The 22,167-nt window shown below is 33.3% G+C and overlaps 1 protein-coding gene across 4 annotated transcripts in view; it reads right to left on the bottom strand.

Annotated features, from left to right (window-relative positions):
* Window positions 1-13,154, bottom strand: part of LOC149907789 (band 4.1-like protein 4) — a 40,027-nt gene extending 26,873 nt beyond the window's left edge. Inside the window, exons 1-2 of one of the 4 annotated variants that reach the window (XM_090102884.1) lie at window positions 12,761-13,154; window positions 1,324-1,452 (exon numbers count right to left, since the gene is read on the bottom strand). In XM_090102884.1, the coding sequence (XP_089959010.1) occupies window positions 1,324-1,410 (87 nt within the window). In that variant the 5' untranslated portion in view covers window positions 1,411-1,452; window positions 12,761-13,154. The remainder of the gene's footprint in view (window positions 1-1,323; window positions 1,453-12,760) is intronic. The other 3 variants (XM_090102883.1, XM_090102885.1, XM_090102886.1) reach the window with 3 other exon arrangements.
* Between the last annotated feature and the right edge of the window lie 9,013 nt (window positions 13,155-22,167).

Below are 22,167 nucleotides of genomic sequence, written 5' to 3'. Positions count from 1 at the left end.
GACCGATTTTAAAAATTCTTTCACCATTCGAAAGCTACATTATCCACGAGTAACATAGGCTAGGTTTTATCCCGGAAATCCCACGGGAACGGGAACTATGCGGGTTTTTCTTTGAAAACGCGGGCGAAGCCGCAGGCGGAAAGCTAGTGATCATATAAAAGCATGTAAGGTTGTAGTCTACAAATTGATAATTAATGATTTATGCAGAATTATTGGAAGTTAAACTTAAAATACCCCAAAAATAAAATTGATATTTAAGTTTTTTTGTTTCTTGTACACTTGAAAAATACTTGTCAGTGAAATCGAAAATAATTTTTAAGAATTTAATCAAAATTGAAATAAATAGAAATATATCAAATAAATAAAGCCGTACAAATTACTAATGCGGAAAGAGAAAAGTTGTCGTCGGTTCTGTTCAAGATAAATGTTCCTTTGTAGATAGGAAAACTGTAGGGGAAGGACGGCGATTTATCTAAAATAACCATACAATTTAACGGAAAACGTCGAACTCTCGTCGTTACCACTTTGTCCAAATTGGAAGATTTTAGCGCAATATATCTTAAGAATTTGTTTCACGAACAACTTACAACTTACAAGTGATATTTGGAAAAACAAAGGAGTCTCTTTGTTAATGTATTAGTTATGTCCTAAATATAGGACATTATTTACGAATGTTATTTACAGCGTTTGTAAGTTATTCGGTAATACTAGCAGTGTGTTCCTTTATGAATATTTGACTGTTTATGAATATAATTTGGAGACTAACAGGAGTTGCTCCTATGTGCGTCGTTAGTTGATTGCCGTTACAGGCTGATTTGAATGTCGCATGTTTATGCAACAGCGGAGTGAGTGTGTTTTCGGAAACATGTAAGTGAGCCACGTGCGGAGGACACGCGGAGGGCGCGGAGTCGCTCGCGATCCACTCTCACATTCACCGCGCAACAATGCGAGCCAAATAGAATTTAATATTCATAGAGACGACGTACGATTCACTGAATTCATCGCTCGCACCTTGGACCCGAGCCCCGCATATAAAAGACCTTTCTTGAGCCCCTGGGTATACTTCAAATAATTCGTCTCGGAATAGCTGCACTTCAAAAGTAAAGGAATAGAAATGGAGAAAAAATCCATGCGTTGTTTCATGATACGGCGAAATTGAAAATACCGCCGCCGTCTTTAGGGACGTCCGTGAGCTTGAAATAATGTATCCAATTTCTGATGGAGGAAATATTTAAGATTTTGCAACGAAACGTGATAGATTTGTATCGAAGTAGTAGTTTGTTTACTTTGTGAGTAGAACCAATATGTATGTAAATAATTTACCTGTATTTCATGAAATAATTCTCGTTCATCAAGTAGAACCACACGACATGCCAGAGTTCGTGGAGCAGGACACAAACATTCCATCATCTTGACGACTTATTCTTGTGTATATTGCAGCTTTCTTTTCATCTGTAACAAATTATAATCAGTTAATTTAATAACAAAGAAAACAATAAAAAAATGTAAACATTTTATACATAAATAATTAATTCTTAAACGCTTCATTTGGAACATGCAGAAATTATACATTCGTGGTTTCGATGCAATGTTTATCTTGTGCATTGCTCAGGTATTCCAAAACATGAATGTTACGTACATTTTCTCGCTCAAAGCTAAAGTTGTTTGAAGGCAATTACGGAGTTATTTGCAGCGAGACTCAATAGTAAAATCACCAAAGGGTTGGTCGAAACCAAATATATCCTCGTTAAAAGTTAGTCCAGGGAAACGCGCGCACCGCTTTCTGTTTTAACAATTTTATTTTAATTAGTAGCAGCGCCCGCCCTAATAGGCGGATTTGATTTGACGGGATTTTTCAAGCTCACGTTTGCATACAATTTTATTAGTGAGTATTGATGGACGCGTATTGTGCCCGGGGAACGCCAGACTTTCCGCGACTAAATTGAACTTTCCCTTTTCAGACTGCACGTTAGTAAAAATCATACAACGCCGCCCTATTCAAATACGTTGTAAAATTAAAATATGGCTTTTTTAAACATTAAACTTATTCTTTGCTGGATACCTGTAAAGGTGGCAAACAAATATCATTAAAACTGTGAATGTAGCGTAACACGAACCTTCTAACAACTGAGCAAAGTGAGAACTTGGAAACAAACAACAAAGACGGCAATACGAGCTATTAATCCGGACGATCCTGACAGAGATTAGTGCTCCCACTATTGACCCCACACCGAAGCTGCCGCCCCCACGCGTAGAAAACATTTCCCGCCATTGTCTCAACAAGAAGAAAATGTGATTTGACATTATAACTTTTTCCTACGATCAGGCTCGAACACGAAAATTTATGAGGGCATGAACCAAACATTGACTAAATTATGATGTTCTCGTGTAAAGCGGCAAGAAACTGTTAGAGCATAAAATCAGTAGAGACATATTTATTTATTTTGTCACACGAAAGAAACAATTACATAGGCCTAGAAAAATCCTATTATTCGACAAAACTAGTTACAATTCCTTCCAATCAATCTATAAAATGTTTTTAATTCGCACAATTAAAAATATTTCGCTTCCTTATTTAATTTACCACTGAATACAATCTTGCAATTATTTTAAAGACGATTTTGGTTTCTGATTAAAAAAAAAGGTAAGAAATAATCGTATCATGGACGTATATGCGCCTTCAGTAAGAGACAATTACATCGCGGCGGCTACCGTTGCAATTTCCCACTTCTTTGTTCATTAATTCCTATCTTTTATGATGCACATGGGAATGGAATGAAAGTAATTATTATATTTCATTTCTGTTACTCTGTTAAAATATTAATTGGAACATAACACCAACACTTTAATTATGTTTAATTTATGAAATACTCATTCGCAGGAAAGCTTCAACAAAATCTTGGAATTCAGCATTTGTCGTTGTTAGCATAAATAAATTACTTTAAATTCAAATTAAATGTAAGGAAAACGTTAAAATTCCTCGCGCGAGGGCCGTCTTCTTGTTATTTGTCAATTCCAGCGGTGGCAATAATAATTCAATACGTAAAGTATTATACAAAATATGCGAAACTGTTCAAAAACAAAAGACATTGTATAAATCTCATCTATCTGTCTATCAGGACTGTAGTAGAATAAAAAATTGCATGCTGCATATTGAATTTGATATTTTGGTTTTATGACATTCAAGTACCTACCCACTTTTATAAATATAAAATATTCCGCCTAGGCAGAAGACGGAGGTTTGAATTCCGTCTCGTGATCGATTTTTTCTATTCTTTATATTGATACAGTATATTTCATTTGAAAGTGATTTATTGTAGTTAAGGCTTAATACTCATTATAAAAAAGTACCTACTTCTTGATAAGGAGCGCTACGGATTTGATCTTGCCGTATCTAAAGTGGAAGTCAAATATATGCAAACCCGAAGCTTTTTCTGTATTCCGGTGCTCAAATTATCCTTTAAGTGCAAAATATTAATACTGCACACAAGAGGCTAGAATTGCTTCTCGACGAATCGAAAATATAGAGCCACGGAAATGCTTTACGCTATGATATAATAGAATATTTAAATTAAAGGTAATATTTAAATAAAATTCAAATTTAAACCAATATTAAGTTACTTCAATATTGAACAATAACAAAGCTTATATTTACTTAAACTAGCTTTGTAATTATAGTAATCATAATTATTAATTACGGGCGTTACAAAGTAATCCAAAAGGTAAAGTCCACAACATTGGGAAAAGCTCAATTTGTTATGTTTTTACCAAAATTAAGCAAACGGTTTAAAAAATAGCCCCTTATTTGTTACTTACAATATAATTTTTTAAAAATGCCACACATACCTAAACCTAGTATTTCATTTTGTATCGGATTTTAAATATAGCAGTGTTTAATATTAAAGAAAGTATCCGAGAGAAAGTTAAAGAAATCATAATATTAAAACTATGCCAATTTATAACTGTATATATCTATAAATATTATATAGTAGGTACCTCTATATGTAAATGTGTCTAATGTTATACTTTTATATACTTTTAATCATCAAGAGATGAAATATGTAAATATATTTTATGGTTAGGTCTACAACAAAAGTTGAATGAGAGAGACGATTTTGATACTAGCTAACCCTGCACTTTTTAAAATTTTTATGTAAAAAGTGTAGATAGGTTACCAAACACCCAATCTTCAAATGTGAGCGAAGAAGAGAACTGGCTAATTAGCTCTACATTCTGATGTGCCACTCCCAAAGCGCTAATAAAACCTATCTACACCTTTTTACTTATAATATCATTGGCCATTGCCTACCATAAACAAACTACAAATCAAAATTTTCATATTGTTTCTAAATATACTTAACACAAAATAAATAAATATCATTACGAAGAAAAAGTTTTATGCTTATTAATCTTAATATTCTCTCAGTTACACAGGGCTAATAAAGCCTTTTACTACCTTCTTAAGCCTTTGTCATAACTTCTTCACGACTTATTAAGCTTAGCCTTTCATTTATTTTAGAGAGACTAATTTTATGTTTTGCTAAGTATTAGAAGTGTATAGGCCTTTAGTATTTATGTTCTGTTATCTATAATATAATAGTGAATAAAGATAATATTAAATAGAACAGGTATTTTTTTAATAAAGCAGGAATCCTAAAACGGAAATGAAAACACCATAACGAACAAATAACATGGTGTTTAAATCCATAACAAAAGATCTATCTAATTATTTTGAATTCTATCAAACTCTATCAACATACAATTAAGACCGACTCTATCTGTTCGTGACGCTTAAGCTTACTGTAAAATATTCAAAACATCATATTTAACTTACGCTGTAAAATTTACATTGCAATTTTTCATTTATTCCGCTCAGTGTAGGTAAATTAGAAAATTAAATATGAAATCAAATATTATAAAATGCACCGTTGTAACCGGTTTTATGTTACGTAGCGCGTATTAACATACCCCTTGAACTATTACTTGTGTGCCCAACAGTGAATTTGTTTGGAGCTGTGTGGTGTGTGCCCGGAGTCGCGATTAGTATGCGCAAAGCAGACGCGTGACGGCATGCACTAGCGTCCGCCCGTACTTTAGCCTACCTCGTGTTATCGTCATATGATCTGCCCAGTGGTTACAATCGGATGCGATGCTCATGGACAGACTATTGAATAAAATGTATTTATTAGCTAATATTGTTTGTTTGTTTCCATGGTTGTTGTGGAATTTATATTTGGTATTACTGGAACTGGTATTTGATACTTAGATACTTACTTAGATGTTGATAGTGAAAAGATTGCATTCGCGTCTCTAATCTAGTTAATCTAAAAGTAGCTGTTAATTTTTCTTACCCATAATAATCAAAGCTTTGTAGCAGTAACAAGTTGATAAAACGTGTACCGAGAGCTATTCTATTATACCCACGCTTCATAGGATACATTTATAGATAGAATCTGTGTGAGAGATAGAGTCAATACTCAATGACATACGTTTGACTAACAGAACGTGAATTCATTTATGCTACCGTCAATTTGAATGGATAAAGTGCTTTGATGAAATCGAAATATTTTGATTGCTAAAACTAAATAATAGGACGATAGAGATAATTTTCCAATCTCTATAAAAGCCTTTCAATGAGCAGCATCGTTATTCGATACCAGACATACTGTGCTTTTAATTTGCATATTACTCTATTTGTTCGCTGAGCCAAAATATTTAGAATATCATAATGTAGCATAATTTTGCTGGGGTTAAACGAAAACAAAAGATAAACAGAATGGTTGGCTACGCAGTTTCAAAGACAAAGCTCCTATTACGACTTAGAAGTGAGTCATAATTGAGCGAGTTAATAAGAGTTGTAAGGAATGAATAATTTATGTAACGTAAAAGTAATATTGCGAACGAATTTCAGTGTGGTCGTTGTTACAAAACGTTGAGATTGAATTGCGCCTACATATTAAGTCAAATGACCCAGCTCGAATTTTATGCGCAATAAGTCACTCGCAATGTGCGTTGCATGTTGTTGTAGACACGCGTTATAGGAGGTGATGTTTCACGTTAGGGAATAAATTGATCCGAGAGGCCATATCTCGGCGGGCGGACGTCGTAATGTTAGCACGCTGCATGACTGAGGCCACATCTTTTCGCGCTTCCAAACGTTAAAGCTATTATCCTCTCACCTATTCAAGATTTAGCTATTATCATCCAGAAGTACATTTAAATCATTTCCTGAAAATACTGTTACCCCCCTGTCTGTTTTTTAAAACGTATAAAAAATAAAGGAGATGACGCAAAGCGTACAAAAACAACGGCGCTGTGGAATTCAAATTACTTATAAGTGGAACGTCTGTGTTGTATATTTTTCATTTATTTGTTTCTTTTTTGTTTACACAAATTATTCCGGGATAGTGATGACTTATGAATCTTATGATATCATCTTTCAAAAATTATATCAACAGGATTTTAATAATAAATGGATAAAATATATTAAACAAATACAATGTATCTAATATAAAGTTAACAAATGACTTGGACTAGAGTACTTGCTTGGAAAAGAGCCAAAAGCACGAATTGCTTACGAATGATATAACATCGGCGACATACGTTGCTCGAGCAAATTGCTTAAAGTGCTTGTGAATTTTAAAAAGTACCAAATAGTCGTGTAATAAAAAAGAATTCAAATCGGAGCCAACAAATATAGGGTGCTATTAAGAGAATTGTTAACTACAGTTTTGACTTTGAAGACGGACGTTGAGATGATTTTTTAAGTTGTGGATACGTTCATTATTATGAATAATTTCTCGGCTCTCAAATTACGGCAGGTAGCCCGGGGCGATCTCTCTCGTAACAATCAGAAGAACAGAGCATGTGAAGGCTCACCTCCGTACGCCGGCTACTCCGCCCACAGTTTAAAATTCTCAAAAGAGGCCTGGGAATTAACTAGTTCGCCGTACTGATTTTATTATAGAGTAGATCATTAAACATACTACGAGATCGAAATAGATTACTATATAATAAGTGTGTGCTCTTTGTTTCCAATGATAACTGCTTATTTGGAGCTGGGAATAAATTAACGTTTATGGCAGGGTAAATTTAATTGATTGACATTAAATATCTTTTTTTTTATTAAAATATAAATGCTAAAGATTATTAATTCTGTGTATTATGAAAATAATATGCCTATCCATTTTGACCTCAAGGTGTAAGTCGTTAGTATAATAAAATTTAGGTAGCTTAGTACGTTTGGGGGCAACAGGGGTTAAGTGAGCAACTAACGAAGAAGAATAATTTAAAACATCAAAGCTTGCACGGCACTCAGGCACTTTGTGAAATAAGGCAGGTCCTCCGCATTAAATGTTTCAAATTATACGGATCGTCACAATTTCATCTAAGCTCCGCAACAATGAACTAAACATCGTCGTTTCCAGTCTTCGCGTTTCGGCAGCCCGCATAACAAGAGGTTAAATTAAATAACAACGAAACTTTGAGAATCTCACCGTCTGAAGTGGTGTAGCGTGAAGCGGATGGAACGATATTAGTTCGATTCCTATTGGAAGTTCTGACCGCAAACTGTTCGTGACGGGCTCTCGAATACGTTGCGAGTAGACTTCCCCGCTTTTGCGTGCCAGTTCACACAATAATTAAGAGGTGATTTTTATTTGGGAAGCTTATAAATTATGAAACAATTTTTTATTTTTTCGACTTTTGTCAACTTTCGAACAATCTTTCTAATAGAGTTGGTATATTGTTTACTTCAAAGTTATAAATATCAAAATTGATAGAGCCGACGACAGTATAATACAAAGGAGATTGCCTTTGTATCGGCCAAATTATACAAGGTCTAGTCTATTTGCTCGATCATCACTGAATTTCGAGCGATGTGACCGACACAATTGAATCTGCTAATCGGAAATGGGCATTGTCCGACGGAGGTACCTTTGTAGTAAATGCATGACAATCACGCCGCGCCCACGCTCTCCATCAATTCAGCGCGAATAGCCATGTATGTAGGTACTGTGCAATACATTTATAACATTGAAATGAATACTAAATGTAACTCACATTATAAAACACATACAAAGTATTTTATTAATAAACAATTAATAAAATGAAATAAAGTTTTCATTCATTCGTGTAACAAAATTCAGCAAATTAAAATTTAATCCAAACAGCACTTAACATTTAACAAGCTCCGCATACGAATGTAAAAAGATATTACATTATGTTAATATTAACAAGTTTATTTATTTCCCCTAATTTATTCGAGACACCATCAAAGCGTCAATAAAAGACGCTAAAATATGCGCATTTTTCTCAACTTCATTTTTAAAAGAAAATTACATAGTCAAGACTTTTTACAAGAATAACATCTACATTTGCGGTTACAAGGAACAATGGCATCAAAGAGGAATTTGAAGTTTATAGCCCTTAAACCGCGATTAACAAATCGAAATGGGGACAAGAGGACCCTCGACCCCAGAGCGAACCTGCCAGCACTCTCGAGCACAAGTAAACCAAACCAGCAAGCGATTAAAGATTTTATAGTAAAATACGCAAACACGCAATGAAGGATTCATTAAAATGTTTTTATACGAAATCCATTAACCTTCAATTTCGCAACAGTTTCGTGATTGACGACTATAAAGTAAAAAGTAAGAAAGTAAGAAAAGTAAAATGAATTTCATTTCCATTTCGTAATTGAATTTCTTTGATTGACATACTAAGTACAACAACAAATCTGGACAGATCATTTAAATATGATTTAAATACAGTCAGTTTATAAATATTAAGAAATAGGTTAGTACATTATGTAAGTAAGTATGTACCTCAATTACTTCGTACCGTTAATTAGTTTTATTTTCTCAAAGAGACATATATATATGTAGGGGAAAGGGGCCTAAAGTGGGCACAGAGCCTAAAGAGGGCACTCAGTATAGTATCGGAATTTTAAATAATGGCGCGTGCGCGACTGGTGAGCACGATCCCCACACCCCTCCCACCTCGCGGCAGTCGTTGGATTCGCTTGCGAGCACGCATTTACAAGCTGCAACAAATAAATGTTTTTCGACGATTTTTGAAAAATATTGCAAGGTATGTAATATGTGTTCTTTTTATTTTGGTGTTTACAATCCTTTAACCAAAATTTGTTAGTTATTAAGTGGCTATCTGGCCATATTTTGGTTCCATAAAAATCCACGTGTCTTAAAATTTTGAGGTAGAATTTCGTCTGAACCTTTCAAATGTCGAAAAAGGCAAAGCGGGCAGGGTAAAGCGGGCACGCGCCCGCTTTGCCCCGTCCGCTAAAATGTTACATTCTTTTGATACCTAATTTGCTTTTTCCTTTCAGATGACCGCTTATAACCGGCGTAAATATAAGCGTAAAACTTCACAAGCCTCATGGCAACGCTCAACTATGCAGCAAGCAAAACGAGAAGTGCAAGAGTTAGGAAAACCTGTCAAAAAAGTAACAACTAAATATGAGATTCCAAGAACGACATTGCAGACATCTTAAATTGGGTTCGTGTAATGTAAAGCTTGGTAGGTTTACTACTTTATACTGTCTTTTCTACAGAACAAGAAATGGAGCTTTTGGAATACGTATTCCACATGGACTCTTTATTTTACGGGCTGTCTAAACAAGAATTTTTGGAACTTGTATACCTACCTATTACATTATTTTAGGATTTATAAAAAAAATATAAGTATATGAAATAATTGTATCGCTTATAGACTTAATAATGATAGACTGTAAACAGGGCGTTATTTTTTTAAATATTATTTCAGATACATCTGGAAATATTGTACCTAAAAGTTTATAGCTCCTAAGAAGTTCCTTTGTTTCATATATTCATTTAAAAATAATTGTATGACTGTTTGAAATACATAACTTATAAAATATTTTTGTGTCTTTTACTCTATTTATTATTGTATATATTATTTGTGGCTTTATATTTTGAAATCTACTGTTTAAATCCAGGCCTGCCCGCTTTACCCAACTACTGCCCGTTTTGCCCTAAACGAAAGCCCGCTTTAGGCCTCCCCTTCGGGCAAAGCGGGCAATCGTAGGCTTTTAGTAATCTGTTAATAATTATTATATACTTTAACTTTTGACAAATTTAACCACTTAGCATTCAAAAGTATTTATTAATGGAACTTTTGGCAAAAAAATAAATGGATTAACTTCTTTTCAAACTTCATTTTTTTTTAATTTTCCCGTAAGGTGCCCCCTTTGGGCCCATCTCCCCTATGTATAGGACAATTGTATGAAGCCAATTTTTAAAACAAAGAAAATTTCTATCGAACAAGGGAGTTACGATTGGAGAATAAGTATTTCAGTAGCACTTCAGCATTATATATCTAGATAGATATAATATCTGTGATCTGGGGCGGGGGAAATAATTGCAAGAAATCAATATGGTTCATCTTATGGTGCATGTTATAATAACTTACTTCCACGACGAATATTTCGTATGGGAACCTTATCTCCGTAAAGTAAATCGTATAAATAACATAAAAACGAAACGTGTAGATCGTATCAAATATCGATACATTACACTCATTAAAAACCAGAACTTTCGATACGACGACTTCCCAGCGATCATCATTTGAAAGATGAATAAGGAAACTCCAGTAATTGCTAGTTGCCACGGCTATAATTGCTTAGTTACACATTGTTCAAGACATATAAAATGTTATTTCTAAAATAATCCAGATTTACATTTATACGAATCGTTTGTATTCCTTGCTATATTCATATATGAAAATGTATGAGCGTTGGTTTAGGGTCTAATAAGTTGAGTGGGTGGGTTTATTACTTCACCTCCCTATTTCCTGAAATTCAAATACTAAATACATCTAAATCCCCTGTGGCTTTGCTATTCTGTAGCTATTTGATTCACAATAATAAAATAAATCATGAAAAAATATAAAAAAAATAGATTTCCTGTTTGGGGGGTTGAAAGTCATTAAGATCGGAGTTTTGATGCTATTTTTAACTATTCCTAGCTAAGTATTAAGTGCTATTGCTATCTTTCCTACTGCTCTAATATTAATTTTATAAAGAAATCACCTAGGTATTTTTCTTTCCGACTTAATATTAAGTACACCTACCATTAAAGTGAAACCAAATTAATAAATAATATAAAAATAACTAATTAACTTACGCACTCTATGTCTGATAAACATTTCTCACTTGCCTAAATAATTTCCATTTTATAGAAAGGGTTTCTTTCCGGGAAGCGGCTACTATTTCACCCTTTAAATCATCTAACCTCGGCTGGCTCTCCAACAAACTGATAAATAAATTAGTGTTACAAATTATTTCGTAATATGGAAGTAATATAGACGTCTTTTCTGATTAAATAAAGACTAATAATAATCGATTACCTACCTATAAGGACATACATTTTTTATATTAGGTATAATAAAAAGGAGGAATGCTTTTTTGTTTAAAATAAGATATGAAACTAAGTACATATTATAATGACGATAGAGAAGAACCACAGTATTACAATATTTTGAAATATTGTGGAAGAACTATGAAACTTTGAGTTTAATAATTCTTCTTCTTTTTTTCAAGTGGCATAGAAACTTCAAAAAAGGTGGTGGTTCTGTAACTTATGTTTTTTAACCTTGGGCCAAGTTGGGCCGTCAAAATCTGGCGCAGCCGGGAGTTGCGGCCAGCAACGTATAAAATAATCCAACTCCGATTTTTGTTTATTTCGAATTTTAACCCAATTGAGCCCTGAACGGCCCGATCGGGCCACGACACAAAAGATTTTCTATTGTGTCTGTGATTCCGGGGCCTGAATTATTACTAAATTATTAAGTTTTTTTTTAACTAATTGTTAGTATCTACCAACAAAATATTCATTAATAGCCTAATAGGCACTTATTATAATTTCAGTTCACAACATAGAGTTACCGTACATCGTAGGCTACACAATAAATAGCATTTTATTATCTTTGGTCGAAGGTAGGTAAGTAAGGCGGATTAAAACTTTTTTTTATCTGATTTTTGGTTTGCATTTTTTTATTGATAAAAATATGAGAATAATTATACATATTTTTTTCTACCTTTACTGTTTAGTGAATTTAATTCTCAATATGTGCCTACTTTTCTTTCATTATAACCGAAAAATATAATGCGGATATCATGAACAAGACCCACGCTTAATATAATGGTACATTGTAAATAATTGTAATCAATATTTCAATCACGAAATTTAAATGGTACATGAACACATGCATCGGTTGATATCTATTTAGTTATTCCTAATGGATTCAACAATAAAGGTTATTGTCCACTAATACCAAGCAGGGGGACGATTTGACTGTCAACGTTCTTATTCAATTAGGTCAAAGATTGTATGGCATACCAAAGATACTTAATGTCTTCATTATAAGGTGGTAAAATATATTGTATAATAATCAGGGTTAGATAATATTATGTATTATGCTTCTACTATTCGATGCCCGGCAGTCGACCACCATAGCGGGCATTCAACTCAACCGTGGCCTCGCGGTGCCGATCCGTGTCCATTGCTTTTCACAACAATGCACTCTTCCAACTACCAAGGTAAGTACCAATAGCAACCAATAATTCTTACTGCCGCGCTACCACTCCCGCGCTCTGATTCACACAAATTACCCGTTATCATCACTTTACTGAAGGAAGTCTCTTCCAATTAGATACTCGAAACCAATTCAAAAAATTTACTCACTATTGTAAATTACATCTATACATGTACTACGGACGTACCTAGTTTATGACAATTTCGCATTCAAATCGTACTTGTGGACATGAGTCGCGGAGCCGGTATTTTCTGGGTACACTTTCACGACACTTCTAAAGTCCAAGTTAACTTAACAATTTATCAAGGTTCCGTAGGTATAAAGTCCCTCTGCAGCATATAAAACCTTCATTTTATTTTTCACACAAACATTAAGTTTATAAACAAAAGACAAGAGTCACGTTTACGAGTAACTCATGAGGGGGCGACATGCCACCTGTCACCGCGACGTACAAGTATTCACTGCCGGCCGCGGGCCGCGGGCCGACGGCTGGCGGCTGCTGATCCCGCTCGTCCTCCCGCGTTCACAACTTAGCTCGGGGCTCAACATACCCGTTGCTTTCGAACCAGTGCCAAACGAAACAATCTTAACAATGCCATACACTGTTGCCTACCGTCCATCAATTTAAAGCTTCTGATATACACTCAGAAATGTATTAAGCTTTTTAGACTTTTGAAATATCTTCCAAAAGGACCGAAAATTGTTGTAAGGTTGTAAGAACTTTGAAGCCACAGATACTCAAAATGTAAAACATTTTAGCGCCATCTATTAAATATATGAAACATTATTGTTTTAGCGCCCTCTGTGATAAATCAAAGGAACTTTTTTTTTAGATGCAACCTATACATAACAAAATATAACACAGTTTGCATGGAAATGCCTAGATGGCGCTCAAATAAAAATTAAAAAATTACAATTTTTATTTGAAAATATATAAAAAAATTTAAAATATTTGAAAAAAAGTTTATCATTTATCGGAACACAAAAATAACAACTAACTAACTTTATCTTTTTTCACTTCGTTAATGTGTGTTAGTTGTAAAATTATTCCTTTTTGAATCGAACTGATATTTGCAAGTAATGTACGCAATTTGCAAGTAAGAACCCCGATATATACAGGGTGTCCCACTACTAAGCTCAAAGGATTTTGTTTTGCATACGCTGAGTACGTAAAAAATACTTATAAAATTCCAAATGCAGTTTTTTTTTCAAATAGATGAATTCTTAAAACTCTGTGTATACCCATAACAAGCACCCCGCCCAGCTTTGCAACCAGCACGTGACCTATCGTTTAAGATTATGTTTTCATAGACAAAATGCAAAGCGGTATATATGCCGGCTGCGCGAAGCTAGAGAAGAAAACATGGATTTTCAGGAAAAAATTAGCAAAAATTTTTTGATGTAATTTTGTTGTTTAAGTATTTTTTACATGACCAGTGTATCCAAAATTACAAGTCCCTTCGCGCTTAGTATACCAATAGTGGGACACCCTGTATAAGCAATATGTTACGAACTTCTGGATTTGTATCTAAACTGTGTACCTAATGAATTATATTTAAAACGAATACATATATTAATATTTCTAACAATTTCCCTAACAGAACAAAAACTAACTTCCAAACAACGAAGAAAACATTGTCGAGTTAGTTAAATCACGATTATATGTAAATTACATTGAAACGCACCCTAGTTCTATAACCATGATCTATAATGTTATTATTTGTTGTATTTCATGGTTTAGTCATCGATTCATCATTCATTGTTATTCTATCAAGAGTCCCTAAGGTAACTTACACTATGACTCATAGAATTGAAACGTGAGGATATTTAAGCGTTGAACACTATGAAGTAGGTACAATATAATTAATATAATTTGTAACTAATAATTAATAAAGCTTAAAAGCTTCAAGAATATACTGTAAAACTTGTAGATTCAAATAAGATTTTATGTCACAACTCACAAGATCGATCGAACGCACTAAAAATTAAACTTTCAAATCGTAAGAAATCTAGAACTCTACGCTTCATCTTAATATTAATTACCTATCATCTTAAATATAAAAATTATAATATCTAAACTTTTTCATTGAAAGTTAAATGTATAAACAGCATGCAACAAATCAATATAATATTTTCTACCTTTATAATCACGCTGCAGCTTCAAGACTACTGAAAATAAGTTTGAATTGTAGGTACTTCAAGCTAGCCCTATATTGTAAACAAAATTACATATATATAAAAATGAATCGCAAAATGTGTTGGTAAGCGCATAACTCGAGAACGGCTGAACCGATTTCGATAATTCTTTTTTTATTATATTCCTTGAAGTACGAGGATGGTTCTTATGTAGAGAAAAGATGTGTTTTTTGTACCACGGGCGAAGCCGGGGCGGACCGCTAGTTAAACATCGTGCATCGACCATATTGTGCTCATCTTACGCAACCGAATTACGCAACTCATGTTTGTTCATAAGAGAAACAATAGGACCAAGTACTCAGATCCTTTATGGTCCAAAAACTTCGCTCTAGATGTTTTTCGCGACAAGCAAGAGAAAGGTCGCTTTGTTTTACTTTATAAATCAGCTAAAGTAATCAGTATTTACGAAGCAGCAAATGTATGAATAAATTTCAAATATATCTACACTAATAATAAAGAGGAAAACTTTGTTTGTTTGTTTGTTTGATTGTAATGAATAGGCTCATAAACTACTGGACCGATTTTAAAAATTCTTTCACCATTCGAAAGCTACATTATCCACGAGTAACATAGGCTAGGTTTTATCCCGGAAATCCAACGGGAACGGGAACTATGCGGGTTTTTCTTTGAAAACGCGGGCGAAGCCGCAGGCGGAAAGCTAGTTTCACTATAATCATGATGATGATTTTACGTAACTTAGAAGTGGTTAAAACATATCAATTAAATCGATTAATAACTTAATAAGTAATTATTATTAATCGATTTTAAGGATCTTTGTGAAGTTCTCAAGTTTTTTTGACGTGACAATGTCTTTTAATTCGATTGAGCCGGCTGCACGCACGAAAAAACATGACTCATGCGGCGTTACCTCGCTCCGCGGCGTTCCATGTAATGCTTGAAGTGCAAGCGAGAGCGCCGAACTAGCGACAAAGAAGCACAATCGGACGTTGTCACGTTCAACTATCGTCAGTAAACCGACTTTACAGACAACCAATTTTTTTTTATTTATTTCAAGGAAAAACATGTGGTAGGATAAAATTATAAGAAACTGAATTAATATTTCATTTTACTGTCAAGTAAAGTAGGTATAGATTGTTCAATTGAATTCTTTACGAATTTTATCGCACCCTTAACCATATTTTGTTATCGAACCGGTTTCACTATCAAAACTTCTTTGGAACAATACTGTGACAATACATTACTTATGGCACACATGACTTCACATATTTTGATAAAACTTGTTAATTCTACAACTACACAGTTACTTACTAAAATATCTACATTGTTTCAGTATACCTTTAATATGTTTTAATAATATTTTACCTTTGAAATAATGTAACATTATTTTAGAGCATGTTATTTGTAGAGCTTTATTATCTATCATACGCCTGGATTTCTATAATAATTATTATTAAAAAAAAACTATTAAATGTTCACTTCTTTTAGTGAAACAAATGTTAGTACTCTCAATCAGTTGTTAGAAAGTGAAATATATCTTAGAAAACACAGGTCTCTTGTATCACGTCTTTCATACATTTTCACAGGCAAGTCTGAGCTATCGGATGCGGGCTCTCAAGCGTGAGACTATAACGGTTACACGACACTTGTAATGTAAAATCATAGTACTCATTCAAGTGGAAACCAATGGCTGGTTCCCATAATGAAATTGTATACTGTTGTGCGAACAACTACGCCGCTTGTAGAGCTAGTAAATATAAATAGGAGTTTAGCAATCACAATCAATTACGTTTTGAAAATTTCACTATGCTCTACATGCAAATATGTTCGTATAACTACAGTGTACATTCAATAAAACAGGCCAAGAGTGAAGAGACAGAGGTTTGTTCGCGATAAACTCAAAAACGATTGAATAGATTTTCATGCGGTTCTCAACAAGTCTTACGATAAATTAATTAACTATTAATTAATCACGATAATTAATTAAAGTATCAAACATTGCTACAGACCTACGCACTTTTAATTAGACTGTAAAATGTAGATACTAATAGAAGGTACATACATATTTTTGTTTCCCACGGTGTATTCTAAGACCTACGCATTATTTCAAGGTGTAATGGAAAATGCATGTTACTTTTTTAACACAATAGAATACTTACTTCATTACCAATGAACACAATCAACATACATACATACATGACATGGCACTTGATGGATCGAATAGAGTATTTTGAAAAAAAAAGTATTTTTTGAAACATAATATTCCTAAAGAAGCGATAGTAATACAAATTGAAGTAAAATTACGGAAGTAATCTTATGAAATCGCATATGTTTTTTATTATACCAATGATCAATGATTGTTATACAACACAAATTATTATATCACAATAATTCATAACCCTGCTTAAATTAGTAAAAGTAGTTAACATGTTCTAAAGTTGTAAAATATTTCTTAATCTCTGTTTAGTCCTTTTTTATTACTTGAACAATAAACAAATGTTAATGAACAGAAACCGTGGTAATTAGTCGCCAGCCAACGTTAAAGATGACCTGAATTCATGATAATATCACTATGATCTGCTTTAGACATTGTGAACATAGAGCGTGGGATTAGGTATGTCTCAAACGATCGTTATACAATTATTAATCATCAAGGAAATTACACTATGGTCCTGATTAACATATTGAGATATACTTAATTCAGCTTCCTGTTAGCTGTAAATATTGAGATTTATGGTGCAAAATGCATTCTGGTTTTGTTTATAGTGTTGCCAAGTTTGTAATTTATAAGTTGGAGTCCTAATAATTAATTTGTATTAACGTTATGCGAAAGTTGATGATGATGATGGATTTTTTATAAGTTTTTGATTAAAATATTAAGAGAAATTTTTTCATATCGAAATATTTAAGTTTTGAAGCGACTCTATTTTACAATCTTCGTACTTAATAGCGTACTACCAGATAACTATAAAAATATAATCTATTTTGTATGAGTGTAGTTTTCAGTAGCAAAAAGCAAATGGAAACCGCAAAAACTAAAATAGGAATTGAGCCCGAGTCATTTGTTCTCCTTAACGACCACGCTATTCTGTTTTTAACCAATAATAAATTAGGTATAAATATATTAATAAGCAACATTTAACAATGGGAGCATAAATAACCAATAGTCAATGAAATAATAAATTTAGTTCAATATATCAAGCAGACCGCAGAGGAAATCATCATAACAAATAGAAAACAACAAAAGGCAGGCTGCATGAAGGTCATTGAGAAACCTTGAATTTGAGGCGCTCCTAGCAATTGCTGTATGTAGGCATTACATAACAATGCACATTACTTCAATTGACCGTGATTTATTGTGATTATTTAATTATATTATGGTTTGGAAAAGGATAGATTTATTTACCTAGTTCAACAATCAATTGAGGGAATATAGATCATTCTTAGGTTAGACATGAAATAAACATATATACGTTTGTGAATTGTGGGGTCCTCCTGCCATTGGAAAATATTGTCACTCATCGATTTACTTTACGCGAGTATCTGTTTTCAGTACTCTACCAAAGTTCATATTTGTATCAAGTCCAGGTAAAATCTCAAAAAAAAAGTTTAATAAAATCCTTTCATATACTTATAACCGACTTCAAAAGAGAAGGAGGTTCTCAATTCGCCGGAATCTTTTTTTAATGCTGTGTCAACCGCTGTACTATTATAGTATTACTATATAGTTATACTATATGGAATTGTTGAAAAACAACAGTGGAATTAATCATGATAATGTACAATTTGAGAAAAAAAAATATCAGGTCAACCGGATCAGCCTGTGCTATTTCGGAATAGGACGAGCCTAACAATTTTTCAGTTTTAATGAATAATATTATATCTACAATTTTATATGCATACACCTAATAGGTACCTACGTGAATCTTTCTAAAGTTCATTCATGAAGCAACTGAAGTCTGAAACTGAATAAATTTAATAAACCGTATGTTCTTAAATGACATTCTGTTTACGTTTGTTTGGTACATTCCACAGCGAGGGTGATGAGTGTGATGTAGTTCTAAGAACGGCTTGAGATGTTTGTGTAACGATCCTATTGTCAGGCATACGAGTGCAGGAATAATGAGCTTCGTTCTTCGACTTGCTCACAAATGAAAATGTCGCAGCGTTGTTTGCATAGAAACAAGCCGAGTTATCAAAGAAAATGCCACACATTCTTGCGTAAATATGGGCGTGAGAACTCACACTACATAGATAGTTTATAATTTGTACCTCGTATTTTTACCTGGGCTTTTACATAAATTAATCCAAGATCGAATTGGATATCCTTTGAACTCCAATTTAAAACGTAAATATCGATCTAAAAATGTTATATTTAGAAATAACAACTTTCATTAAAATTGATAAAAATATGCTCTACCAAACCACAAAACATAAATGTACGTTAAAAATGGTTTATACTTTATACAAAACAAAAGCATGCGTTCACGCTTAATCGTGCTCCAAAACCACAATTAAATACAGCGTGTTAAAAATAGATTTTTAGAAAAAAACTGGACGTTTTTCATAATAAGTTTATTAGAATAATGTAATCAGCTATAGAGAACTTACCTATCGTATTATTGTTGATAGCGATCATGTGTATTATCTAATTTTGAAGAATAACTATAACGTTTTCCAAGAATACCGGCCCAATCCTCTATTGTATTACTTCTTATCGCATTTACCTGCGAAAAGTTCACAAAGTGGATAGAAGAAAAAAATTGATTTACTTTATTCAAATAAAACAGGTTCATTATATTTCACACAGAAGTTAAAGAATCATTGTAATAGTTTCATATGAAGAAGTATTTTTGCGTTTATCTTGTCTGAACGGTAATTAAAGTGTCGTTAACCCTTCCATATTGAGGTTAAATAAAGTTAAAGAACGTTGTTAGTATGATTTCTTAAATGCAAATCTTGTTCACGAATAACTATCTAGGGCAAGGGGTTAAGGCTTATCAATTGTATTTACTATGCCGTCAATAGTTACACTTTTGGAGGTATTTCTGATGGAACAACTTTAATACCATTATTTTTATAAAAACGAAAGTGTGTGAAGATGTGTAGATGGGGTTTCTCTCTTTCGCTGCTCAATGGATCGGATCTACATGAAATTCAGCATCAAGATAGAGTATATTCCGGATAAATATACATGTACATATTTGTGTAGCCGTAGGAGGATATTACCTATATAATTACATAATTAAAGTCTACACTAACAAATCACTACATAGTATAAAACAAAGTCGCTTTCTTTGTCCCTATTTCCCTATGTCCCTTTGTATGCTTAAATCTTTAAAACTACCCAACGGATTTTGATGCGGTTTTTTTAATAGATAGAGTGATTCAAAAGGAAGGTTTTAGTATATAATTTATTATGTTTTAGACAAAGCAGGCGAAGCCGCGGGCGGAAAGCTAGTTAACAATAAAGCATACACCTAATTTTTTTTAGGTTTAATTTTTGCGTATTTTAGAAATGCATAATATTATGATTTAAGGATTTGTCCATATTAGAATTATTAACATACAATAATAATCATTCTCATTGATAAAACAGTGATGCGTCTGAAATATCGATTAGTTAGGTATATCCGTTTGGGACTAGTGTGTGATGTTTTCTCAATATCATGATGAAGTCATCGTGCCTGTCAATCAGAACAATTTAATGAATTTTGCTAGTTCATATTTTAACTATAATAAATATTAATCACAGACAAGTAGTTCGATACTATACGAGTTCAATAAATTCTAGGAAAAACCCAGGAAACCAGTCATTAGAGTTGTGTTTGAGAACGCAGCTTTTTTCCATAGCTTTTATGTGATTGAGCAAAAATTATACGGAAACAGACACAACATTTACATTTTGCATTAATAATGTTATTGTGATTATAAAGAACTATGTTTTTACGCGAAACTTTCGATTGCAATGTAGACCGGACTCTCAGTGGAGTTTCGTTTGCAAAAATCGCGGACCTAAATCTGACTTCTGATATATATTGTATAGATCCCAGACATCCTATAGACAGATGTTGCCAACCAGTTTTGTGGTCCCCCTGCCCGCATCCCGGTAATTAAATATGGCATACAAAGAAAAAAATAAAAATTTCCAAAACATGCCGTGTGAGGTATCAAATGAAAGAGCTTATTGAGTAGATCACGAATATATAGCATACTATATACATTTCTTACACTTTCTCTAAGATTTTTTAGAAAATTTACGAAAATTGTCCATTTTTGAGTTAACTTTAAACCACTATAGATTGAAAACTCATGAATATATTTTTTAAATTATTATTTTAAATAATTAACAATAGTCCATTGTTTACGATTCAATATTTCGTACAGTGAAATAGTTGCATGGGGGAGTGGGGGGAGCATTCAAAGATGGCGAGTATATTTTCAAGTTCATATAGTATATAGTTATTTTCATCAAATCCACCACATAGCTCACTTATATTATATTACGAACTATTGAATCATAAACAATGGACTATTGTTAATTATTTAAAATAATAATTTAAAAAATATATTCATGAGTTTTCAATCTATAGTGGTTTAAAGTTAACTCAAAAATGGACCATTTTCGTAAATTTTCTAAAAAATCTTAGAGAAAGTGTAAGAAATGTATATAGTATGCTATATATTCGTGATCTACTCAATAAGCTCTTTCATTTGATACCTCACACGGCATGTTTTGGAAATTTTTATTTTTTTCTTTGTATGCCATATTTAATTACCGGGGTGCGGGCAGGAGGACCACAAAACTGGTTGGCAACATCTGTCTATAGGATGTCTGGGACCTATACAATATATATCAGAAGTCAGATTTAGGTCCGCTATTTTTGCAAACGAACATCTCCTTGGAGCCTGCTCTAATGAAATAAAGTCGTTTATTTTTAAACAGCTACTTCTGTCATTTGCGTTGTCCATAATGTTTTCCACTGTTCAACTTAATATCACGTATAGTCCTAAAATCAAATATAAATAACAATTGTACTAACAAAATTAGTAACATACTGTATAAGGTACCTACGGTGCATATACCGAGTTTTATAAATTAAAGTCGTGCACGTGCCCCTTCCCGAAGCACGCAGGAAGCACGCGCCGCTAGCTGACCGACGACGTTGTGCCCTCGCCTTTATAATATGGACTTGACAAACAAGGTAATGCCTCACTTATATTGGCTATTACATTAGTGTTATAAATCTATCAAAATATTTATGAAAAAAAAGCTATTATAGACCGGGAGATACTGACACAAAATTTCGAGTCATTTGTAACAGGATGGCGGTTCTACAGGGTTCTTAGTACGCAATGACAAAAAGAAAAATGATGGTGTGAACGCTGGTACCGGCGGCTTAGTCGCGTGGGCGTTAGTCGAACTCATCGGAAAATAGC

Source organism: Colias eurytheme, chromosome 6, assembly GCF_061535395.1.
Source record: "Colias eurytheme isolate Ceu_HAF_F1 chromosome 6, ilColEury1 Martin Lab GWU primary, whole genome shotgun sequence".
In the NCBI taxonomy this organism is placed as follows: Eukaryota; Metazoa; Arthropoda; class Insecta; order Lepidoptera; family Pieridae; genus Colias; species Colias eurytheme.
Note: the sequence above shows the minus strand (reverse complement) of the source record. Positions and strands in the feature narration are given on the sequence as shown.